Source organism: Ostrea edulis, chromosome 2 (assembly GCF_947568905.1).
Source record: "Ostrea edulis chromosome 2, xbOstEdul1.1, whole genome shotgun sequence".
Taxonomy (NCBI): Eukaryota; Metazoa; Mollusca; class Bivalvia; order Ostreida; family Ostreidae; genus Ostrea; species Ostrea edulis.
In genome coordinates, this window is record NC_079165.1 from 77,531,696 (window position 1) to 77,559,195 (window position 27,500).

Consider the following 27,500-nt stretch of genomic DNA (forward strand, 5'->3'; position numbering starts at 1 on the left):
TTTCTTTTCTAACTGACTCATTCTGTTTTGTACATCAGATACAATGTCCTGGTAGGCTGGATAAATTGTTTCATTTAATTCTTTTTTCTCTTTGATAATCTTTTCTTTCTTTTCTTCCAAGACTTGCAATATTTTTGATAATTTATGACCTAAATGTTGATCTGATGCCAAACAGGTATGGCAGACTGGAATATGACACGGATTACAGTACATTTCACATCGTTCTTTGTGTCATGAGAAGTACATCCTGGGTGGAGAGGGGTGGATTTCCTCTCCTTGAAGTGAACAAATTTGTGAGGTTTTGAGAGGTCGGCTGAAAAATGTTCTCCCATGCAGGCCTTACACAGATTGACGAGGCACGTATCGCAGTACATCTGTACAAGGTCGGTCTCACACAGGTCACATCGCGTCACGTCCTGGGCACTGGTACGGAGGTCCATCATCAGATCTCCTGTGGATCTGAATATGAAGTAACAACAATGTTTATATACAATATCATTATTTACACAAAAGAAAACAAAGCAACATTGACATTTAATTAGTACACAACAAATCATGATCAGGAAAATCTTCAGCTTAAATTACTTTCACATTGAGAACTTGTAGTCTAGTCAATCTAGCAAATCACCTCAAAGTAATTGCAACAGAAACAAACTCGATGGAATTTAATAAACAAAAGCGTGATTAACAACATACAAAAAATCGGACAAAATCGGACAATGGAAAATATTTCAAATTTAGACTTAAATGTTTTAGTAAACCATCGATATTTTGTGGTGTTTACGGCACGCCATACACGTAAAGGGGAGTAACTTAACTGTGACAGTCATCAGAATAAAGTTATACACGACGATCTAAAGTGCATGTAATAAAAAACGCTATTAAACAGCTAAACAGTTGTATTAAAAAGGTGATTTTAAGACCTTCTATATACACAATATTGCTCAGCATCTCATATTCTTTGCCGGCTTCCAATCCCGGGGAACTTTCGCGAATAAAGCTTCAAAATATTTTGTTTGACCCTCTACTGAATTAATTTTAATTATAAAACACAATATTTACTTTAAAAGTTATGAAATATCAATTATAAATGAAATCTTAAAGAATTAGTGTCAATTTACAAGGGGGTATTACGGTTGTTAAAAACAAAAGTATGGAAAACCATTCGGGTTAAAAGTTTCAGTTATTTTGTATCTTCATCATTTGAGCAAGCACTTTGTATTAAAGACTTTTATAAAACTAAGTAAGTAAAGTATTTTTGCTTTTCTTTTTCAAATTCAGGTTTGGGGAATCATTCATGGGTAATAATAAAGATAATAAAACATTGATAATATAAATAATAAATACTTGCGCATAGTATCATGATTTGGTGTAAAATCGAGTAGGTACTCTTTCTAATTAGTCTTGGGCTCACGACCTGCGGAACCACATCTCCTAGCAGCATGCGAACAGCGCGCTAGACCGCCCGGCCATCTATTCAAGACAAAACTTGTTTTCGATGACGATGGCATTCTCGCCACGCTGGCACACGATCATTGAGAATGGAAATGGGATACAGTTATTTATCGTAAATTTTAGAGGATCATACAAAATGCACACATTGTGTTTGAAATGTCTATATATAAAGCACAGAAATAGCAACGAACTCTGAAATAAACATAACTGCCCTAAGGGACGAAATCAATGTCGGATGAAAATTTAAATTCAATTAGTTAGGGGGGGAATAAAAACTCCTGTAAGTTTCTGTCATCCGACATCGATTACACTTTAGTGGAAAAAGGAAAAAGACAAGCGACTGTTGAATACCACATAATATTTAAAACATATTAATGAACATTTAATAGATTTAATGTACACTTTCATTTGTGAATAAACAGTAGAAAAGGTTATACAGAGTGTTATTTATAATCGTACGTTTCTTTTCTTGTTATTCGATTACATATGTAGTTTCAACATTTGTCATATTAAGTTTTAAAGGGGGAGGGGGTGTTCTTGGTGAAAGCTATGTGAACTTAGTTTTTTGTGAGACATTGAATTTTTGATCTTGCCCCTAAGTGAAGAATATCGTTAAAACCAGACGTCTTTTTAGGAAACGAAGTTTGTCAATCCTTGCCTTTCTACATGCATTCACAAGATGCGACACAACGTCAAGAATGTTCGGCATCGGAACGGGTCCTGTATAGTCAAAATGTAGAGAAATCGCGAAAAAATTCTGTATATGATTAGTTTTTAAATGGAGGCAGGCTACTGACAAACAAGTTGATGGTGAAGGGTTTCAACTGTTTCGTTTAAAGTCAGCATTTCGCGATTATATGGTCGTTATAACAATCTACTTTGCCAATACAACCTATCATTGGGTCAAATCTGTCTGACTTGTTTCATATAGATTGTTAGGCCATTTTTGGCACAATGATATTGAATAAGGGTAACTCCGTTTGCCTTATTAAGATATAGAGCTCACGGCGGGTGTAACCGGTCAACAGGGGGTGCTTACTCCTTATAGCCCATAGGCACCTGATCCCACTTCTGGTATATCCAGGGGTCCGTGTTTGCCCACCTCTCTATTTTGTATTGCTTATAGGAGTTACGAGATGGATCACTGTTCGTTATCTTCACCTTCCTATATGAGGATTTCATAGAGCAAAAAGATATATTCTGGTGTCGATGTCATATCGACTTTGTACGATGGAATACCATAGAGACACTTATAGGAGATTTGCTTTGTGAAGTATTATCTAACACAATATCATTTTTATAAGTTCAGTCATTGCCACTATTAACTACTAACTACAGCTGCAGAAGAGGAGCACTGCAAGAAATATTTTTTAAGTCATAGAGTGGACTAAAGAAATCATTAATTTGGATCCTTCGAATTGGGGCTTATCACTTTTCAGCAATTCTTGTATCCGTTAAAACTAAATTACAAGTCGCGCCAGATAAACTTTTGAATGTTTTTCGCTGTAAATGCAAGGCAAATTGTGACACTAGCCGTTGTACTTGTAAAAACATGGACTGAACTGTACTGCAATTATTCAAATGATCACTTATATAATTATCAGGCACGTAGCAATGGCTCTACACCTTTTCTCATTACATGCAAAGTTGATAAATTTTTACGTACAGAGGTCGATTTTTAGACAGATTGGTTGCCCTCCCTCCTCTTTTTTTCCCTTAAAATAGCATTCTCGTAAACTGTACACAGTGGAAGTGTAAAATTGAACTGAGAGAACAACCTTACCCCCCACCACCACCACACACACCATCAAGGATTTTTATAACTTTGGATTAAAATTTACTTGTCAATTTTCAGGCAATATTGTGAAATTATCTTCACCCCCCCCCCCTTTTTTTACGATGCTGCGTGCCTGATTCATTTTGCTTTTAATTCTATGTGTCCATTGTTTTTAAAACAGATTACTCCTGAAATTTTCGGTATTAATTGCACAATAATTTGGATAGAAATAAACATCAAATACGGCTATACCCCTCCTCCCTCTTTCCCAAACTCTAGAACTTGAGGAAGTGCACGTATTAAAGATTTCTTTATATAAAATCAAAGAAACTGAAACTTGTTTCGTCATAGATGTAGTACAAACTGTTAAAACTCAGTTTAATAAAGAATTTGGTTACGTAAGCTTTACTATACACTGTTTGTTTTAAAATACTACATGTATTTATGTGAAATATAGGACCGGAATGGTAAGCGCGCCTCCAACTTCCGATGTAAGGGGAGTAACTGCAAAAATGTAGGTCATCTTTTACAGACCATTTTTGAAGGGGCACTTTTTTTGTGTTAACAGTTTATTTTAATGTATAATTCTTCATGTGGTAACTCATATATGCCTAATGGACAGGAAAAAGTATTTTCTTCCAAAATCCAGTTTTTAACGATTTTTGTTGGAAAATGAAGATTTCAACCCAAAATTCGGCAAGGGAAAATAAATTTTGGTGCAAAAAAGTTTAGTTGTGCATTTGGATGTTTTATTCTTAAATTTATAAGATCAATGTCATCTCTTCTATAACACAGTCATTTCCTTTCATTTCCAGTTTTTCACTATTTTTGTTTTAGAAAAAGGTAGGTTTTCCAACCTAAAATGGTATTTTTCAAATATATTGCCAATAATCTATATATCTTATTTGTTTAGCAGTTTTTAAAATAAATCCTAACTTCAATTTTTTATTGGTAGACTCAAACGTATGACAAAATGTGGGTTTTCTTCTTAAAATTTCAATCTTTAACAATTATATTAAAAAAAGATTTTACCCGAAAATTACAGTCAAGGAAAGAATATATTTTGCTGTAAAAAAAATTAATCGAACATTTCCAGGTTGAAATTTGAGATATGAAACTTATTTTTACTGTGATTTTCATGAAAAAACACATAATTTTACCCCAAAATTCCAATTTTCCCATGGAAATACAAAAGCCGATTTTTAATATGTTGTTTGCATGTGTTTTCTTGCATGAATAATCAAAATTTCATTTCTGTTGCAATTAGTTTGAGGTTTTGCTCATTTTTGAGCTAGATTGACTAGACTATTGATGTAGATCTGATGTAATGTGGTCAATCGATATGTAGGCCTTAATTATCATTGATTTCATATGATTCTGTTTGTAAAGTATATTGAAATAAGGATTGATTTTATAAAACTGTGTACTTCACTGATCTTGCAACTATATACAACAGAGGCTATTTTTACATAATTGTCTGTATGTAACATGAAATAAGAAAATTCAGATTATTACCGTAATGGCGGCTGTCCTCCCTGACGTCATACGTTACCTGTATTATCTACCTGTCGAGTGCAGCCAGGTGTTTATTCTTCCTGGTTTTCATTTAACTGGGTATTTAAATTTTATATGTATTGAAATGAATGCTCAAGTTTGAGTATATGCCTAGATTGAGGCTTGATTTAGACATAAGATTATACAATTTTTAGGTCACCTGAGTAAACTCAGGTGACCTATTGCAATTGGTTTTCGTCCGTCGTCATCCCTCGTCCGTTTTGTGTTAATAATTGAACATTTTTAACTTCTTCTTAATAACTACCAGATCAATTCTTTTCAAATTTGGTATGAAGCATCATTGGGACAAGGGGAACATAAATTATTAATTTCAGGACTCCAGCACCCCTGGGGCTCTAGGGGCGATGCAAAAACTGCCTAAAATTGACCAATTTTAAAAAATCTTCTTCTCAAGAACCACACACATGTAAGAAAAACTAAATGTATAGTGATGTAGAGCAGGAAGGCCTCTACCAAAATTGTAAATTTCACTATCCCCAGGGTAGGGGTTCTGACCCCAGGGTGGGGCCAAACTTGTTTTATAGTGTTTATGTGTAAAACACTTAAATAACATCCTCTAGTGCTGTTGATACTAAATTGATAGTAAATAGATATTTAGAAAGAACAGGTAGTCCTTTACCAAAATTGTGAATTTGATGATCCCAGGGGTAAGGGTTTTGGTATCGGTGTGGGGCCAGAATGGTAAGTTATTAAATGTGTGAACAATAGACATTTTTAACTTCTTCTTGATAACTATCATTCCAATTCTTTTCAAATTTGGTATGAAACATATTTGGAACAAAGGGAACATAAATTGTAAATTTCAGGATTTCTGCACCCCTGGGGCCCTAGGGGCAGGGCAAAAACTGCCCCAAAATGACCAATTTTCAAAAATCTTCTCAAAAACCACACATATGTAAGAAAAACTAAATGTATTGTGATATAGAGCAGGAAGGCCTCTACCAAAATTATAAATTTCATGATCCCCGGGGTAGGGGTTCTGACCCCAGAGTGGGGCCCTGAAATGGATAGAGCAGGTAGTCTTATACCGAAATTGTAAATTTGATTTTCCCCAGAATACGGGTTTTGACCCCAGGGTGGGGTCAAACTTAGTATATAGTATTTATGTGTAAGTTTGCTGATACTGGATAAAATCTAAATGCATACTTAGGAATAGCAAAAAAGGATTTACAAAAAATGGTGAATTTCACAACCCAGGGTTATGACTTAAGGATGAGTCCAAATTAGTCATATATTTTGATGTTTTAATGTTAAGACACCTATTATTTAAAGCCTTTCATCAGTGTATGCACTTTTGAGGGCAGTGAAGTTTTAAGAACACATCTTTATTTTATACTGTTGCTGAACATTAGAATTTAGCTTAGATATTCAGAACAGGAAATTTTTTCTAGATTTCATAGCCCACGGAAGTAGTGATTCTTTTTCACTAGTATTCAGGTGACCAATAAGGCCTGTGGGCCTCTTGTTATAGTTTATCGACAAAGTTCCACAATAAATGCAACAAAAGTTCAGACTTCTGGACTGAATGGGGTGTTCTAAAAATGTATCCAGTATCTATAAGATATAGATATTATCTAGCAAAGAGGAGACAAATCTGTTTACCTTATTGCAGTTTAAGGTTTGATTGACAGAGAATTAAACCCCAAGCACTGTTGTCAAGCACCAGTTCCTAAATAAAAGTGACTGTGAAAGTTGACTGCTGCCTGATTTGATATGGTAATTTAAATGAAAATATACTTTTTAGTTTGTATTTGAAAATAGACTCTCTTCTGGTTTTACAAGAAAATAAATTGACCTTGAGGATGTGAATAACTGTAGAAAAGAAGTATAATTGAATTGCGCTTGAATAAATGATGAATTGTTATTATACTTCAGAATGTTTTTGCTATATAAATGTTAGGTGAATAAATTTGCTATTTCTTCTGAATAGCGCTAGCCGTGAAATAGTTTCTGAACTTATGCCCTAGGGAAATAGTATTGAAACTATTTACCGGATGCCATATTTTCCCGCGTTTTCTTTTCTGTGACGTCAAAGTATGAAATAGTTTACCACTCGGATCACCTCGGTCGATTCCATCAAAAATAATGCCGAATGTGTTTACTTCACTTTGGTATGTCTGACACAAGTAAAATCTACTTTGGTATAATAAAACACCTATTTACTGACTATTCGGACAGTAGCAAGTTTATTGTCCCCCTCAACAGCAACTATTTCCCTTGGCTGCGCCGAGGGAAATAGTTCCGAAAACATGAGTTATCTTTCCTTGATCTGGAACGTAGTGCCCTTGCGTAACAGTAGTTTAAGACTTCCAGGTAGTATATTCGAGAAGCGTCATTATCAACAGTGCAGAAGACCGCAAAGATATTGCTGTATAATTTTACAGTAATCACGCCAACAAATATGTTAACGTTAATAAAACATCCCAATGCATAAGTCTACTTCATACACGTGAAAATAACCAACTTTGCATGTAAAAATAATAGAAAATTAATGTTGTAAGTAGAGGAGGACCCCCCCCCCCCCCGATAGAATGTTCTATCGTTAAAGTGATGTAATTTCCTACGGCGGGCCTGTCCGGAGACGCAGTTAGATTATTCTAACTACCCTCCCCCTCCCATTTTCCAGGATTTCACGTGTTTTATGACTGAAATTAGTATATATTATATATTGCATACATTTCCTCAGGATCTTTAGCCCGTGTTTTAATACAGTCAGATTTATAATAGAATATCAGAAATTACTTGTTCAATATCAATGTAGTACATTCAGCGATAAAAGTTCTGCCACGATGTATGTCTTGGTATGTCGGACTGACACCTCTGGATTTTGAAAATGTCCATCTCTTTGATTGGCGAGTAAAATTTATCCCAGCCTGTACTTGTGAGAGGCCACTGACAGATTTCCAGCTGTCTGCCCACAAACTTTATACAGTTTCAAATACAAGTATAACCATAAAGAAATTCGTCGTCAGAAACCATCTTTAAACTGACATTTACACATACAATTGTTTTGAAAATAAAATAACTTATAATTGAATGCCCTGAATTTATAGTCGGCAAGAGTGTGTACCTGTAAATACAGCCATTTTGGGTAAAATGTTTGGAGTTTTACTCAAATTATTTTGTAAATTTGTGGCGAAAAGGGGGATCTAAATATGTCATTGCAATTTCTGTTATGACACGATATGTGCCTAAACATAATCAAATACATTTCAAGGGGGCTAAAACGAGTAAAAGAGGGGAGATACAGAGACTTTAAAAGCATTTTATTGGGGGTTAAACTTACCTTCCCCCAGAGAGTACATTTGAGAATATGTCACCCCCCCACCCCGGGATCACACAGGTCTATGAAAAATAATTTATATCAATCGAGCATTATCGAACAAAATTAATTTTTAAAAATTATTTAATTAATTTTTAAAAATTATTTAATTACCTATTTTTCTGCATTTTAAACATATCAGTTGATATCAACAATTCCAGCCTTATGCTGCAGTGTACAAATGATTTGCACACAGAATGAACACGTCCAGGTACTTTGGAGTACGGAGTATGTGGGTAACTTTTACCCAAACATTGCAATCTGGTTTATTTTTGAAAGAGTCGATTGGTAGTGGTGGAATAATTTTAGCTCTGATAAAACAATGAGAGCGTTGATTTCCTAATTTAATTGATTTTTTTTTAATTTTGGAAAGGGGGGGGGGATGTTATGCAAGATCTTTGCATGTGTCGATCCTCGTAAAAACCCGCGCTTTGAGTTGATGAGATGCCATCATCTCTTGAGAATCAGAAGTTCTGTTCTGATTTCATACAAAATAAATATGTCAGTCGTTATTGGAGACATATGTAAACAAATGAATGTCTGCGTGATTTCCAATTCAATTTTTAACCCCCAACCCCCGAAAAATCACAGCCGACTCGATCAAGAAATTCGTTTTTGTTTCCATTAACATTTTCTTACTCTCTCGTACAAATGATTTCAACTGTTTACGATTTTGAACAACACCCATACTAATATAACTCATATAATATATGCGCAGTCTGAGTGTGTTACTACCCGGAAGTTGTCATATTCACACTAAATGTAAGAATACAAAGAGAGATAACTCGCGTTTTCGGAAAGGCTTATAACCAGTAAATAGGTGTATACTATTTACTGATTTGTACAGATGTTGGCACTAGGGGTCATTATGTGCACAGGGGCTAAGCCCGTTTTGGGCCCGAACTCTGTGATACCATAAATATAGATGGTATCACAGAGTTCGGGCCCAAAACGGGCTTAGCCCCTGTGATTATGTGGGAGGAAACTGGAGTGATCGAAGCAAACCCACATGTCTGAGCTGGCAACCACCATACACTTTCACATACAACCCTGCTGATCACGGGAATTAAACTCAGTCACAGCGGTTAGAAGCGAGTGCGTTAACCACTACGCTACCCGAACTCCCGACATAGAAGAAAACTATCAATTTTCAGATTTATCGACTATGTGATAACAGAATTAATTTGAATACTGATAAGATAAGAAGATTAGACTGTGATAAATTTCTCATAATCGTACTATTATATTTTTGTCAAAGATACAAATTTTTAAATTGTGGAAAAACTTGCTATCTACGTTACACAGGAATTTATCTACACTTACCCAAGGGAGTATGCAACCCTGAACTCTGATGCATCTTTGAGAGAGCATTTCATTCCTGCTCAATATCTTTATCTTAACCTTTCATGTGACCTTGACATGACATAAATTTGAATTTCTCGATAAACTCGGAGATCAGACATTTCAATGGAAGTGAAATTATTTCAAAGGGACATAAAACATTTTCTGTCTGTCTGGGTTACTGACCTTTATCACTGCATGCCTTACACTTGGATGGTGATATTTGCATCATAGGTGAGCATGATGAAGAGTTCACTTGGAACTGATTTTGAGGTCACAGGGTCAAAGGTAGTGGATGATGTTACTTACAACATGGATACTATGAAACATTGGAAGTACTAAATAATCTTGTTTCGATATAAGCAGGATTTCATTATATCCAGTTATTTTGTCTATGCTTTGTTATCTGATTACTGGGCCCCTTTGTTATATGCAATGATTTTATCACAACAGTATACAACTATTTCATGCTTACTCGGGAAACAGTCAAAACTATTGTCTCGAAGTAGTGGCGAAGACCCAAGACCCGGGAAACTTGTCAGAGGCCATAGGCCGAGGACAACAGTTTCCTGAGTTGTCAGCACTACAAGGGGCAATAGTTTTGACTGTTACCCTAGTAGGCATGAAATAATTGTTTTATTACTTAATCTCCAAATCGGGAAATAGTTTCCCATGTGACTGGGAAAAAGTTTGTCACATGATCGGCTAATAGTAGGTCACGTGACCAGGTAATAGTATATAGGTCACATGATGAACCGTTTCACCCCCTGCTCATTTTTTGTACCTTTCTCTGCTTATTAAAGTTAGAAAAATGAAAAAAATATGTAACATCATTTGATATAGTAGATTAGGTAATAATAGTGACTGATCCTAGAGATAGCTAATCTTGTTTCGTTATACGCTGGGTTTTATTTTGTCTACACTTGTTACTCCTTTGTTTTAAGCAGTGATTTATCATAGCAGTGGTGAACGTGTGACCGTCCATCCCATTATTTCATTTGCTGTGTACATAGTAAACCTTCAATAATGTACACCTGTGTTTGTGTGACAGGTACGAACAGTCCTATTTGTCCAGTATACTCGGACAGAAGACGGGGATGTACTGGACAGATGTGACCGACGTGAAATCACCCGGCACCTATCGTTACTATGACAACAACTTCCCTTACCTGACCTACACAAACTGGGGCAATCAGCGACCAGCAGGTGAGGGCAATATTGTAGAAAGTGATCAGAGTGATTCTTATGTCAATAGCAAAGCTCTCTATATGCATGGACAGTTGATTGTGGGTCCTTGTCTGTGGTTCTTTGCAAGAGCAATTATGTATTGTAGGTATAAATAGTTGTATTTCTTGGAGTCATAAAGTCGCTTAATTTAGCTAAAATTAGCTCTTGCTAGATAGATATACTCATTTTTATGGGAAAATCGCTAAAAAAAATTTCTCGCTAAAAATTCTGCTTACACGGGTTTTACGTTCACTGAATCTTTTCTCATAAATTTTTATTGAAATTGACATTGCTTTCATCTGCGAAAATGAATGCATGTGTGTTGCATTCTAGTATTCTGGTTTTTTAGTACCACCTGTCTGTATAATCATTACCAAATATGGAGCGTCATCAAGGTCAAAGGGTATACATTGGCTTTTCCGCTTAACGTAACACATGGGTCAATCATATGATATTTTAGTACTTAAATCTAGGTTATATTTTAACACAATACATAAGAATATAAACAATGAAATGTCTTTCTTTGTTGTTTCAAATGGGTGATGAAGGTAGCAATCATTCAAGAAAAAATTTATATAATCCGCTTATGTGGGTTATGAATTTTTTTTGCAATGCTAGCTACCATCTTCACCCAATGAAACAACAAAGAAAACATCTTATTATTTAATTAAAGTTTGTTCCTATACATATATTTAGTTGACCAGGAGAATGAAAAGAATTCCTCCTCATAAGGATTCACTCATGATAAGAATTTATTTTTACTGTTTTTGTGTGTAACATTAAGTAATTCCAATTATTTAGACATGTTTAATTGTAATATGATATTCTTCCGGTAAGTAATGCAATGATGTATAGCTGTACTGTAAATGTGGAAACCTATGTAGTACAGATTATTGATTGATAGCATAACTTGGACAATGCTATAAGGTAGTGTGAAGAATCAAATATGGTACAAAACTGGAATAGTCATACAGAGTTCTCTCCCTTGTATATAGTGTAGCAAGAACTGTCTACAAGTACCTCACATTCTGATATTATTTTTTCACCTATCACCCCTAATGTTTGTGATTCTGTAGGTGGTGTCTCTCGTTGTGTGGCCATGAATTCTGGGTCACGAGCTGGACTGTGGTACGACATTCTGTGTAGCATGACCTCGGGGGCGGTTTGTGAGAAGATGAGGCTTGGATTCACCAGTCCTGCCACACCCCCTCCCACCACAGCTAGCCTGCCCTGTCCCGACGGCTGGATCGACGTCGACAACTACTGTTACCAGGTACAGCCAGTGTTCTTGTATAATGCTGTCAAATTCGTAGTAGTTTCCATTTTGATTTGCTAAGCAATTCATCACATGGAATTTCATGAGATTTCTCAAATGTATTGGAAATTCTGATACTGTTAATCCATCATCAAATTTTTATTATCATTCTCCTAATATTGATGGTCAGAGAATTTTTCATGTTATACAAAGAACAACGAGTTTACAAACCATTAGCACTCACAAGATCATACATTATATGTTTCCTGATTTTCCACCTCAGCCACAACATTTCTTGTACATAATCAAAAGTTGATGTACACTGCTTTGGTGCATTGAAACATATGATTTAGATTGACATTGTGTTGTACACATGTAGATAAACACCATGCCGCGGAACAGGATGGCTTTCTATGACGACGCTCAGCAGGACTGTAGGAACCAAGGTGCGAACTTAGCCAGCTTCCATAGCACCGCTGATGCCAACGCCGTCTGGCGGGGACATCTGGTGTAAGTTTCTGTTAGAAAGATCTGTCCAATACTCTAGAATTAACGTGAAGTATTTTCTGAATGTGACAGTTTTGCCTCGAACTAGAATGATGTTGTTTCATTGTTTAAAATGTGTCACATATTTGCTGTCTGAATTTCTATATAGAGGATGAGTAGAGAAAATTTGACTGCAACAACATGGTCTTCAGAATGTCTTTTTTACTATTGACATAAATGCTTCACCATGAAGTTCTAGTCTTTGACAAACACTTTTTAAGTTTGTTATTGGCTGTCTATGAAAAATGCCAAGTTGTTAAAGACCACAGAGAATTTAATTCACCTCACATTTTAAGGACGTTAACAACCCGACAAACAGTCAGTAACAAACCTGATAAATAAATTTGGTGTCAATGTTGTTTTCAAACCTCTGTGTTACTGATCGCATGAGCTCAGTGGTAGAACATTCGCTTCATCTGACCAGGGATCATGAACTTGAGCCCTGCTTGTATCATGGCCACATCAAACCTAAGATGTAAACAGTAATAACGATTGCTCCTTCGCCAAATGCTCAGCATTTAGAAATGAGAATCACGGTTCTTTCAGATATGACCCCAACAACATAGGTCTCGTATTATGACAGTTGTTGGTACATTAAAGAACTGCAACAACCATAGTTCTAAGTTTGTAGTACATCACCTACAGCCAGAGACATCTCAAGATGAGTGAAAAATTCTCAACAGAACATAAAACAAACAACAATGAAACCTGTGTATCTTTCATTGTTTCCTTTGTAGTGGATCAAAAACTAATTACTGGATTGGATTGGATGATAATCACATAGACAGGAACCAGAAGGGTAAATGGACATTTATCAAATTGTCATAATAGAACATTTCTGCTGTTTGTGAGTATCTTTGCTATATACAGTCAAACACGGTTATAGGGAAGTCTCAGGGACGTCCTGTTTCACTTCATAATAGACATAATTTGTTGTATTCAAAATTCATTATTCCTACAATGAAAATGAATGTGCTCATAATGAATTTACTCTTATATTGAGACGAGATACCTATTCCTTTATGAGAGGAAATTTATATTGGATATAACAAAGTTAACGAAGTTCGGTTATCGGGAACTATTTTTCACGTGACCTGGAGGTTCACTATAACAGTGTTTTGCTGTATATGCATGAGCGTGTGTGTGTGTGTGTGTGTGTTTGTGTGTGTGTGTGTGTGTGTGTGTGTGTGTGTGTGTGTGTATTTGTGCTTGTGCAGTCCAGCAATATTTCATTATAAACATGGTTTTACTCTATATGCAAGAAAACTTGTTTAATGTTGACATGCGTGCTTGGTACCAAAATTGAATTCTAAGAGTTTATTAGGATGCAGAGACTGATTTATGTAAAAGTTCAAAGTTTGGTATATGTATTGAAATGAATATTTGTGATTCAATGCAACATCATTTTTTTTCTGTACATTCAATGTGAGATCATATATTTCTTTTACTTCAGGGACATTATCTATTTGTGTATCTTCAATATGACATTATCTATTTCTGTATCTTCAATATGACATTATTCCTATAACTTCAATATGACATTATCTATTTCTGTATCTTCAATATGACATTATTCCTATAACTTCAATATGACATTATTCCTATAACTTCAATATGACATTATCTATTTCTGTATCTTCAATATGACATTATTCCTATAACTTCAATATGACATTATTCCTATAACTTCAATATGACATTATCTATTTCTGTAACTTCAGTATGACATTATTCCTATAACTTCAATATGACATTATTCCTATAACTTCAATATGACATTATCTATTTGTGTAACTTCAATATGACATTATTCCTATAACTTCAATATGATATTATCTATCTCTGTAACTTCAGTACAATATTATATTTGTCTGTAGTGTACAGATGGAAGGACGGATCCAGTCTGGATTTCGTGAACTGGGCCGACAATGAACCAAACAACTTCCACGGATCAGAAGACTGCGTGGAGTTAGTCGTCTGGACTGGAAAATGGAACGATGTCAACTGTTACTCAAAACGGAACTGGATCTGTAAAATAGCCAAAGGTACATTCTTTAAAACCACTTATCTGTAGGGGTCAGATTCCCCTGGATTAAAGTTAGGGTGTGAATTTCATGCTTGAATAATTGTTGTTCTTAATTGTTGTTAGGTTTTTCTGTTTCATGAAAATGAATGGAAAATTTGTTACCCATGAAAATTTATCATTCAATATCAACTGCTATTAGAGTGAAAGTTTACACTCAACAGTCTGAAATGAACCTAAATTATTGTTTTGTGAGTCAAAGTTCTGATAAAAAATTGAAAGGGTGGGGTTTTAGATCTGAGTCTAGTTTAGTAGCCATTATGCCACAGACACATGGTGGGGTGTAAATAAAACAAAATGAGTTGAGGAGGGTTTATTGCTTTCACTCTGTCATCTGTCTGTTGGTCTGTCCGTCTGTAGGTCAGTCTGTCTGTCTGTAGGTCAGTCTGTGTTTTATTTTCTAACACGTATAAAAACTCTTGATCAAGAAACCACTCACACATTCATGTCTTGTGATTTGATATATGAGTTGTACGTTTCATGATATTTTAGTACCTTCATAAAATAAGGAATCAACATACATTTCATACTGTGTAATTAACCTGTGCACAGAAGTAGAACCAAGATGCAGTTGACAAAACACTTACAAAATCTATAATTGAGAGGAGGGGGATGTCTATGTTTGTGAGCAAATTGCCACATTTTCTGTGTTTTCTAACTAAAAATGAGTTTTGGGGGGAAATTGACTTTTGTCCTTGTGAATGAATAGAAATGTTTGGTTTTGGAAAGATATATATCTAAATGAGTGTGAAGTTTTGAGGTTTGACTGTCAGCTTTGAGCTTATATTTGTAAATTTTGTGTTGATGTAGGATCACATTATCAGAAGAGAACAACACCATTTGCTCCAACAGCCGGACCTAGTAAGTATCAACCAACTCTTAGTCACATGCAGATTTGTGTCGTGGTTTGTTTAGGATCCAATCTGATGCATTTTATTAGGGAATTTTTCTATGCTGGAATTGTTGGCCTCTTTTTTAATTATACATATAAAGGAATTTGCCAAAATTTCTATTCATGTAATTGTTCCACTTTTTAGGTCACCTGAATCATTCAGGTGACCTATTGCTATCTGTTTTTGTCCGTCGTCGTTCGTCGTGCGTTAACATTTGAACATTTTCAGCTTCTTCTCTGAAACCCCTGAACCAATTTCAACATATAGCATCTGTGGGTGGAGGGGAACAAAAATTGTGAAATTCGTGGTCCCTGCCCCCCTGGGGCCTGAGGGTTGGGGCAAAAACCATCAAAATGAGTGTAATTTTAAAAAATCTTCTTTACTCCTGGACATCAAGAAGCCAAATTGTGGGCATAATTATAATGAGCGTTGAGCCCTCTACCAAAATTGTGAAATTCATGGCCCCTGGGGCAGGGGTTCTTGTGTTAGGGTGGGACTCTATTGGTCATATAGTGAAAATGTAGAAATTCTTTGAAAATCTTCTTCTCTGTCTCTGGGTATTAAGTAGACAAACTAATAGCATGGTAATGATGAGCAAGGATGCCTCTTTAAAAATTGTGAAATTCATGGCCCCTGGATCAGGGGTTCTGGTGTGTTAGGGTGGGACTCTATTGGTCATATAGTGAAAATGTAGAAATTCTTTGAAAATCTTCTTCTCTGTCTCTGGGTATTAAGTAGACAAACTAATAGCATGGTAATGATGAGCAAGGATGCCTCTTTAAAAATTGTGAAATTCATGGCCCCTGGATCAGGGGTTCTGGTGCTAGGGTGGGGCTCTATAAGTCATATAGTGAAAATGCATTATTTCTTTGAAAATCTTCTTCTCTGTCCTTGGGTATTAAGTAGACAAACCAATAGCATGGTTATGATGAGCAAGGATGCCTCTTTAAAAATTGTGAAATTCATGGCCCCTGGATCAGGGGTTCTGGTGCTAGGGTGGGGCTCTATAAGTCATATAGTGAAAATGCATTATTTCTTTGAAAATCTTCTTCTCTGTCCTTGGGTATTAAGTAGACAAACCAATAGCATGGTTATGGTGAGCAAGGATGCCTCTTTAAAAATTGTGAAATTCATGGCCCCTGGGTCAGGGGTTCTGGTATTAGGGTGGGGCCCTATTGATCATATAGTGAAAATGAATTTTATTTCTTTGAAAATCTTCTCCTCTGCTGCTGGGTATTAAGTAGACAAACTAATAGTATGATAATGATGATCAAGGATGCTTCTTTCAAAACTGAAATTTATGGCCCCTAGGTCAGGGGTTCTGGTGCAAAGGCGGGGCTGATTGATTATATAGTGAAAATGCAATATTTCTTTGAAAATCTTCTGTTTTTGTCCGTCGTCGTGCATTAATATTTGAACATTTTCAGCTTCTTCTTTGAAACCCCTGAACCAATTTCAACCAATTTTGGCATATAGCATCTGTGGGTGGAGGGGAACAAAAATTGTGAAATTCATGGTCCCTGCCCCCCTGGGGCCTGAGGGGTGGGGCAAAAACCATCAAAATGAGTGTAATTTTAAAAAATCTTCTTCTTTACTCCTGGACATCAAGAAGCCAAATTGTGGACATAATTATAATGAGCGTTGAGCCCTCTACCAAAATTGTGAAATTCATGGCCCCTGGGGCAGGGGTTCTTGTGTTAGGGTGGGGCTCTATTGGTCATATAGTGAAAATGTAGAAATTCTTTGAAAATCTTCTTATATTGGTTTTATCTAAGGAGTAAATAACCCTTTTCTTTATGATGTCTCAGACCTAGGTTTTTTAAAAAGGATTATTGATTGAACATAAAAATGACACATGTACTTCATGACCACATAGCTATTCAATGTTTCTTCCATCCAAAAGTAAAATTCTTATATTTAAACACAAACCTAATTCAAACATTGGAAGGTTGTTACATGATACTCAGGTGACCTATAAGGCCCCTGGGCCTCTTGTTAAATGAAATTGCACCAAACAGTAAAGTGTCAAGATTTCATATTACTTTTTAAACAACACCAAAATGACACAATATATATGGTATTTGACTTGTGTCAGTGTTTCAGCTTGTGAAAACTTTTTAGCGTGTGCAATATCTCCAGTAATTTTCAACATACAAACTTGGTATTCAGTGAATATAACTGGTCAAGTACAAAACTAAAAATACATGAATTTGATCTCATTATGGAGGCAGGTTTGAATATAACTTATTTATACTCTTTTTCATGTGATAATGCAGTCTTTCCTATTACAGTAAAATACCATTACAGCAAACACACTTTACACTTATATAATGAATTTACATTCTACAGTAAAACACAGTTACGGTGAACACACTTATAATGAATTCATGCTTACAGTAAAACACGGTTACAGTGAACACACTTATAATGAATTAAAGTTTTATGTGCTGCATTCGTTGGATATTATTGTAGGAATAAAAAGCTATAGTTATACACTTTATGAAAATTATGCAATTTAACTCAATCGGATTAAAAAGAAATCAAGCCAATTCAACTTAATTAGTAGATTATCATTCAGGGTCACCAAAAAGTATGGGCGGTTGGGAGGATTTTATTTTTAATTCTATTTTCTGAGAAAAATATTAAAGACAAACAAGGTTTTTTTTTCAACAGAAGAGCATCATTTAATGCCAAATGGATATCAATATAATGCTATTTTCACAGACGAATTCCAGGTTAAGCTTTAATTTCAGACAGAAATTTACCAAACTTCTTTAAGATTTATGCCTGTAAGAACGCGAGAAATTAAGAAAACCATATAGATCTATTTTCTTCATGTAGCTTTTCACGTTGCTATACCGGAAATGTAAATAAGCCGTGTAAATACCAGAGTTGGACATGAAAATTTTCCGGAAATCGCAAGTTTCGCAAAATAGAAAGATTTGGGGTGGGCCAATTTTTGAGGGGCGGGTGGAGATGATAATCTATCAATTAAGTTGAATTGGCCTTTCCTATCTATATTTATGTTTTCTTCCAAGTCTGATAGTGAATGTCCCATTTCAAAATATTTATAATCATGTGTTGTTGCATGCGTTATTTTGAAACTAAACAACTACAAGGTACCGTGAAAGCGTGTATGCCCTGCAAACAGTTGATGGGACACATACAAACGGAATAAAACAGGGTAGAGAGAACCACTTTGAGCATTGGAGTTAACTTTTCTGTTTAACATGAAGTCAACATTCAGTACTACTATATACTGTAACTCCCATGCTGTTTCTAATGATATTTTTCTCACACACTTGCGCACGACCACCATAAGCTTCACTCCTTAAATATGCACAAGAAAATCATCATTTTCACCAGTCATTCAGTAGACCAGTATTCCTTTAATATCCGTATTGAATTTGTTGAAATTGTCAAATCTTATTATTTTTCATAGCTTATCATTCTGACAAAACTTTGTTCTAGTTTTTAACATCAAATAAAATACTGTTTAATACAGCATATATACCTTTAACTTTAACAGTAAAACACTGTTACAGTGAATACACTTATAATGAATTCACACTTGCAGTAAAACTCGGTTACAGCGAACTCACTTATCATGAATTCACACTTACAGTGAAGCTTGGTTACAACATACACACTTATAATGAATTAACTCTTGTAGTAAAACACATTTGCAGCAAACACATTTATAATGAATTCATACTTACAGCGAAATGATTTTCATTCCGCTTTTCATATGAAAATGCCAGTCTATCTATTATTTCTGATAGTTGAATCATGACTGTACAAGTTCTCTACATTTACTAGCTGGAAGTTGTGGTTCAGATGTGGGCTGGATGTTCTATCACAACCACTGCTATTTGATTTCTGATGGAGCCGGGAACCAGGCCAAAACGTGGCGAGAATCTCGACGTTACTGTCAGAGTAAAGGTGGAGATCTGTTGACTGTGAACAATGTCTTGGAGCAGTTCTTCATTCAGCATCAGGTCCGTCTACATTACATCTGAAAGTTTATCTGAGGCTTATACTCCATGGAAAGCCCATTTCAATAAATTTACAATTTTCAGTAAAGTATCAGTTATAAATTTATATGTTTCTACACTTGAATTGGAGATTGTAATGAACAGTTTTTAAATCTATGAAGTCATGTCACAAGGATGATATGAAATTTTAAAAATTCACAAAAATTTTTCCTGTACACTGTAGTTTCTGACTCCACATTAGGCATGATAAGAAATTTTCCCATGATTTTGATTCCACAGTACACATAAGCAATCTGATTAAAATCAGATCCTAGAATACGCTCACAATCGCTACAATAGGATCTGACATAACCCCATATGGGGTTATATCCGCATGACCTTTCACTTGGAATATTCATGAGAACTATCAGCCAGTCAGATTGCGCCATACAGACAATGATGGCTATTTAGGCGGTTCCTGGAAATTCGTAAACAAATTGCTGTAATCTCTTTCCCACGAAATTTATTCCACACTGTAAAATTGTATATTCTCGGATAAAGAATTATAAACTTTCGCAATAATGCCTCATCTATTCCGTTCATACAAACAACAAAACATACGATATGAAATATACCCAAATTAAATTAATTGTGAATTCCGATTTATGTATGAATAGGGATGGGTACGATTTGAATAGTTTTCAAGGTGGTTTACTTAAATAACATGAGGAATATAATGCTAGTCGACGTAAACGGTGCATTGTGACGTCGCATCTAACTGCGATATGTTTTCTTTCAAGCCAAACAATCGCAGCCATTTTCCTTGAATTGTGAACTCCATCGGGATTTTTTAGCGTTTGAATGAAAGAAAACCCGCAGAGAATACAAACGTTGTTTAAATCGCATGTTTTGTGTGCAGTCGTCTGTCAAATGCGCAGCCATTTTTATTGCATCTCTAACGTAAATAATGACGCAAAGGTTCATGGGAGAAAAATTATCGTTGGTATAAATCGACAGGGTCAATTTGATTGACTTAACAAAAGGTCATGCGGACGTGACCCTCTGTGGGGTTACGTCAGATCCTAGTGTAGCGATCTAAGTGAGCGGATCTCAGGATCTGGTTTTAATCAGATTGACATGATAAGAAATTTTCCCGTAGTTTTCTGATTCCATAGTAAATATGATAATTTATAAATTGTCCCATAGTTTTCTGATTCCATAGGCCGAGCATAGGCCGAAATTTTGCAGCCCTTCACCGGCAGTGGTGACGTCTCCATATGAGTGAAATATTCTCGAGAGGGACGTTAAACAATATTCAATCAATCAATCTGATTCCACAGTAGACATGATAAGAAAATCTGTGAAGAATTTCTACTTGTGATTATTACAATTTTTTCTCATTAGATTCACATATCATAAACTTATTCTTGAAATTTTCTGCAAATCTTATCTAAAAATCTAGCTTCAATGATAATTTCATGTTATGAAATACATGTATATACCTTTAAATTTCAACTCAATCAGAATTTACACCTAAAATTTGAAGAAAAAAATGCTTTGAATCAATGACCTGTGTTTACACAAAACATGTATAATCAAGATAATTTTTTTCTTTCATTTAAGATCATACACAATGTTTCTCAATAATAGATAATTTTTCGTGAAATTTCGGGTACGATTTACTTGCATCCTATCGTAAATTATGCAACAAAATGTTGGATATATTACCAGGTCTGTTCATGATTTACATATATCATGTTTTGATAGTTTGTGGATGTGACTGGTAAAAATGTGAAGTCGGCTCTTATGTATCACAGAAGGTTGTATATGTATGGACATTACTAAGTTATTATAGCAAAAAAGGGGAGACAAATCATTGGATCAATCAGAGATCGAACCCAGAACCCTTGCATTAATGGTTAAGTGAACTTAAACCACTGAGATAGCCAGGACGATATATGAAGTACAGTAATATTACTAGAATATAGAATGTCAATTTTCCTACAAAAACTCTCCATGTTGAGGAGATAAAAAACATTTGTTAGAAAAAATGGCATATGACCTTAACACATAGAAATATTTGAATGTGTGTAAATCTTGTACTTGTTGACTTATCACTATAGTATGTCTCTTCCTTCAGATCCTGAACACATCTGCTACAGACTTGTGGATTGGCCTAAGTGAAGTGGACTTTGATATTGGATACAAGTAAGAGGATAGTTTTTGAGATATTTCCGTTTATTTTGAAATTTTTAAAATAATCATGCTTTTCTAATGTATAAATTTGTAAAAAGATACAATGCTTAGCAATTTGGCAGTTCTTTCCCGTGTCATTTCTATGAATGGAAACTTGGTCATCATTGAGTATAGGCTGTCGTGTTCTTCTCTGATGAAACTGTTGTATATTCCCGGAGTCAGAACCTATGGCAACCAACTTTATGTTTCTTTCAATTACTAAGTTTCTACCTTCAACATCAATATGAAAAATAAATCCAAAATCTTAGATATTGTGGGTATTACATTGTATAACTTGTGTGAAATTACCACAAACCGTATATTGTGTAATTTTGGCATCAGGTATATTTGGCAGATATTTCAGGTTGAAATGTTAATTGGTTTATTTTTTGGTCAATTTTTGTTCTTGCCATAATGTTACATTAGAATAGAAATTTTCTCACTTTGAATTTTAGCTAACATCCATTATTTGCCCAAAATGCCAACATTTCCAGCACATCAAATGTACATCTGAAGTATGGTTTTGGCTTAGTTTTTTATCTGTTTTTGTCCGTCGTCGTGCGTTAACATTTGAACATTTTCAGCTTCTTCTCTGAAACCCCTGAACCAATTTCAACCAATTTTGGCATATAACATCTATGGGTGGAGGGGAACAAAAATTGTGAAATTCGTGGTCCCTGCCCCCCTGGGGCCTGAGGGGTGGGGCAAAAACCATCAAAATGAGTGTAATTTTAAAAAATCTTCTTCTTTACTCCTGGACATCAAGAAACCAAACTGTGGGCATAATTATAATGAGCGTTGAGCCCTCTACCAAAATTGTGAAATTCATGGCCCCTGGGGCAGGGGTTCTTGTGTTAGGGTGGGGCTCTATTGGTCATATAGTGAAAATATAGAAATTCTTTGAAAATCTTCGTCTCTGTCTCTGGGTATTAAGTAGACAAACTAATAGCATGGTAATGATGAGCAAGGATGCCTCTTTATACCCCCCGCAACAAGTTGTGGGGGGTATAATGGAATCGGGTTGTCCGTCTGTAGACGCAATGGTTTCCGGGCTCTAAAGCATTATCCTTTCCACCTACCGTCACCATATCATATATATGGACTACCCATGGGATGAAGATGTTCCCTATCGATTTTGGAGTCAAAAGGTCAAAGGTCAAGGACACTGGACATCGAAGTAGCAATATGGTTTCCGGGCTCTAAAGTGTTATCCTTTCCACCTACAGTCACCATATCATACATATGGACTACCCATAGGATGAAGATTTGGGGTCAAAAGGTCAAAGGTCAAGTGCACTGGACATTGAAGTAGCAATATGGTTTCCGGGCTCTAAAGTGTTATCCTTTCCACCTACAGTCACCATATCAAACATATGGACTACCCATGGGATGAAGATGTTCCCTATCGATTTTGGGGTCAAAAGGTCAAAGGTCAAGCGCACTGGACATTGAAGTAGCAATATGGTTTCCGGGCTCTAAAGCGTTATCCTTTCCACCTACAGTCACCATATCATATATATGGACTACCCATGGGATGAAGATGATCCCTATCGATTTTGGGGTCACGCGCACTGGACATTGAAGTAGCTATATGGTTTCCGGGCTCTAAAGCGTTATCCTTTCCACCTACAGTCACCATATTATACATATGGACTACCCATGGGATGAAGATGTTCCCTATCGATTTTGGGGTCAAAAGGTCAAAGGTCATGCGCACTGGACATCGAAGTAGCAACACTCAGAAAAGAGGTAGTTTATACCTATTACCAACACCCTTTGGGAGATTGGGGTAAGCGGGGGGTATTCTTAGTGAGCATTGCTCACAGTACCTCTTGTTAAAAATTGTGAAATTCATGGCCCCTGGATCAGGGGTTCTGGTGCTATGGTGGGGCTCTATAAGTCATATAGTGAAAATGCATTATTTCTTTGAAAATCTTCTTCTCTGTCCTTGGGTATTAAGTAGACAAACCAATAGCATGGTTATGGTGAGCAAGGATGCCTCTTTCAAAATTGTGAAATTCATGGCCCCTGGGTCAGGGGTTCTGGTATTAGGGTGGGGCCCTATTGATCATATAGTGAAAATGAATTTTATTTCTTTGAAAATCTTCTCCTCTGCTGCTGGGTATTGAGTAGACAAACTAATAGTATGATAATGATGATCAAGTATGCTTCTTTCAAAACTGAAATTTATGGCCCCTGGGTCAGGGGTTCTGGTGCAAAGGCGGGGCTGACCACATAGCTATTCAATGTTTCTTCCATCCAAAAGTAAAATTCTTATATTTAAACACAAACCTAATTCAAACATTGGAAGGTTGTTACATGATACTCAGGTGACCTATAAGGCCCCTGGGCCTCTTGTTTTTTATATATATATATATTATTCTATAGAGGTTTTTGTCTGGTTTGTACACTACATGCAATAAATGTTCTCTTTCTCACCAGGTGGTCTGATGGTAGCCCTGTATCCTTCGTGAACTGGCATCCAGGGGAACCCAACGACTTCTTCGGCGCCGAGGACTGTGTAGAAATCAAAGTGTCTAATGGTGAGGTTGTTTACAGAAAATCCTGATGCAGTTGTACATGTATATACTTCAGCATATTCAATGTTCAGTGCGATCTGTGTAGATGGAATGTTTTTTTGTAATTATGAATGAACATTAATTTCTGTCATGTATGATAATGAATGACTAGAGTAATTTAGAGTACAATGAATCTCGCTAAATTAAGTAAACACACACTTAATTACTACAAATTTCTCTAGGAATGTCTTTGAAGAATAATGTCATTCAGGCTAAAGAGAACAAAACAATGTAATGAGGCGGACCAGCTTTTGAACAATGAAACTGGGATTTGAACGTTACTTAAGTCTAGAACTGAACAATCTGACCAGGATGTGAACAAATGCTACAATATTTGAACCTGGACTCCCTGAATATCCTAACAGGTGCTCTACAGTTGTTAAGTCCTGGTCTGGTTGTTTAAATCTGGGTCAGGTTGTTTAAATCCTGGTCTGGTTGTTTAAATCCTTGTCAGGTTGTTTAAATCTGGGTCTGGTTGTTTAAATCCTTGTCTGGTTGTTTAAATCCTTGTCAGGTTGTTTAAATCCTGGTCTGGTTGTTTAAATCCTGGTCTGGTTGTTTAAAGTCTGGTTGTTTAAATCCTGGTCTGGTTGTTTAAATCCTGGTCTGGTTGTTTAAATCTGGGTCAGGTTGTTTAAATCCTTGTCTGGTTGTTTAAATCCTGGTCAGGTTGTTTAAATCCTGGTCTGGTTGTTTAAATCCTTGTCAGGTTGTTTAAATTTGGGTCTGGTTGTTTAAATCCTGGTGTGGTTGTTTAAATCCCAGACTTTTTCAACTCCTGGCTTTGATGATGAAATGTTTCTGACAACCATAGACATGTGCACCATAACACATGTAATTGTTTATAAACAACTGTGCACATGAATTAGATAAACAACTGTGCACATGAATCAGATAAATAACTGTGCACATGAATTAGATGAACAACTATGCACATGAATTAGATAAACAACTGTACACATGAATTAGATAAACAACTGTACACATGAATTAGATAAACAACTGTGCACATGAATCAGATAAATAACTGTACACATGAATTAGATGAACAACTGTGCACATGAATTAGATAAACAACTGTACACATGAATTAGATGAACAACTGTACACATGAATTAGATGAACAACTGTACACATGAATTAGATGAACAACTGTGCACATGAATTAGATAAACAACTGTACACATGAATTAGATAAACAACTGTACACATGAATTAGATGAACAACTGTGCACATGAATTAGATAAACAACTGTACACATGAATTAGATAAACAACTTTACACATGAGTTAGATAAACAACTGTACACATGAATTAGATAAACAACTGTGCACATGAATCAGATGAATAACTGTGCACATGAATCAGATGAACAACTGTACACATGAATTAGATAAACAACTGTACACATGAATTAGATGAACAACTGTACACATGAATTAGATAAACAACTGTGCACATGAATTAGATAAACAACTGTGCACATGAATTAGATGAACAACTGTACACATGAATTGGATAAACAACTGTACACATGAATTAGATAAACAACTGTACACATGAATTAGCTTTGAAAATTAGTGATGATATATCTTGTCTTTAATTCAGGAAAATGGAATGATGCGCATTGTTCCAATAGACGAGGGTTTGTGTGTGAGAAGCGACTGGGAGCAGCCCCCACAATCCCCGCCCCTCCCAGGATTCTGGGTAATTGTCCCGGGGGATACGCAGCCGACAAATACAGCAACAAGTGTTACCGGATCTTCACAACCCCCATGTCATGGTCCAATGCCTCCAAATTCTGTATCGCTCAGGGCATGGAGAAGTATTACTTAGCCAGCATCAACAATGATCTGGATAATGGTGAGATACCAAGCTTTTAGAGATGCCATGTTGACCTTGTAGAATCAAGTATTGAGCATTTTGTCACTACATTGATGTACAAAATTTGACTCCGTAACAAATCTACCATTCTCTAGTGAGATGATACTGCTCAAACCACTGAGTTACAGCGAGAATTTGATAACAAATGTGCATTGTATGTTATTGGGTTTTAACATGACTTCATTATGATTACAATTATGAATTGCAATGCAGTTTATAAAAAGTGTAATCTGCTATGTCATAACTGGTAACACACTTTTATATTGAATTCATTTCTTTGGATTTAAATTTTCACTTGATAATTGCATTTTTAATTCTGTTTCTAGGAGAAATTTTGAACACAAACATCAAACATTAATGGCTTTAAATAGCAAGTTATGTTATTGAAAAATGATTGATGCTGCTTAGCCAATCAAATTTGATTAAATTATTCATGATTCACCAATTGCAACCTCTTCTTGACAAATGATATTTGTCAGTGATCAAAATTTACCCCTTACATGTAAACAAAGTAACAAGTTCATGAAAACCAATATTCACATTAAAGGGGATTCTCGAGGATATTTCTTGTATGAATTTTAAACAAAACATCTGTATTGAAATGTTCCAGCTTTTGTGACCACCCTCTTGAGTGGTTTGAACACCAGTCCCTGGATTGGTCTTAAGAAGCGGACCACTGGACAGTTGTTTTGGGCCGACAACAATGATGTGACGTACACAAACTGGTACCAGGGGGAACCTAACGGGGGTTACGGAGTGGTGAGTACACCAGGGGGAACCTAACGGGGGTTACGGAGTGGTGAGTACACCAGGGGGAATCTAACGGGGGTTACGGAGTGGTGAGTACACCAGGGGGAACCTAACGGGGGTTACGGAGTGGTGAGTACACCATTTTAATGGGGGTCTTAGGGCTAAGGGGGTAAAGATTGGTAGGCACACCATTGTAATGGGGTTTTAGGGGGTAAAGATTTGTGAGTACACTATTTTGATTAGGCCCTAGCGGTGGGGAGAGAGGGTATACATGTTGAAAGAGAGGTATAGCTACTAAAATAGTACTATTATTTGATATATCTGGAGGCCCAGGCATCATATATGTAAATGTGAAAGTGATGAGTATATGGAGATTTACTGGGGAAGGGTAGAACACTGCGTTTCTGTAATAGGACATGATTGTACGAATTGGATAGAAGAGAGTTGTATTATCACAATTAACCTAAGGCAGTAAAGGAACGGTGCATGACTTTAGGGACTTGAAGTATTTACTCATCATAATTGTTTTCAAAATCTTTGAAATCAAGCACCCTGTGATGTAAATCAATCTGAGTAGATTCAGTACATGCACCGGGTAGTTGA

General features: G+C 35.9%; 1 protein-coding gene and 1 pseudogene across 2 annotated transcripts in view; one reads left to right on the top strand and one right to left on the bottom strand.

Annotated features, from left to right (window-relative positions):
• Positions 1-4,798, bottom strand: part of LOC125678835 (E3 ubiquitin-protein ligase TRIM71-like) — a 6,615-nt pseudogene extending 1,817 nt beyond the window's left edge.
• Positions 1-27,500, top strand: part of LOC125678826 (uncharacterized) — a 107,698-nt gene that overhangs the window by 72,317 nt on the left and 7,881 nt on the right. For both annotated transcript variants that reach the window (XM_056153676.1, XM_056153677.1), the window contains exons 33-43: positions 10,522-10,676; positions 11,774-11,970; positions 12,332-12,462; positions 13,236-13,297; positions 14,376-14,543; positions 15,392-15,442; positions 19,294-19,472; positions 21,589-21,656; positions 24,126-24,226; positions 25,872-26,126; positions 26,758-26,906. In XM_056153676.1, coding sequence (XP_056009651.1) covers positions 10,522-10,676; positions 11,774-11,970; positions 12,332-12,462; positions 13,236-13,297; positions 14,376-14,543; positions 15,392-15,442; positions 19,294-19,472; positions 21,589-21,656; positions 24,126-24,226; positions 25,872-26,126; positions 26,758-26,906 — 1,516 coding nt within the window. The remainder of the gene's footprint in view (positions 1-10,521; positions 10,677-11,773; positions 11,971-12,331; positions 12,463-13,235; positions 13,298-14,375; positions 14,544-15,391; positions 15,443-19,293; positions 19,473-21,588; positions 21,657-24,125; positions 24,227-25,871; positions 26,127-26,757; positions 26,907-27,500) is intronic.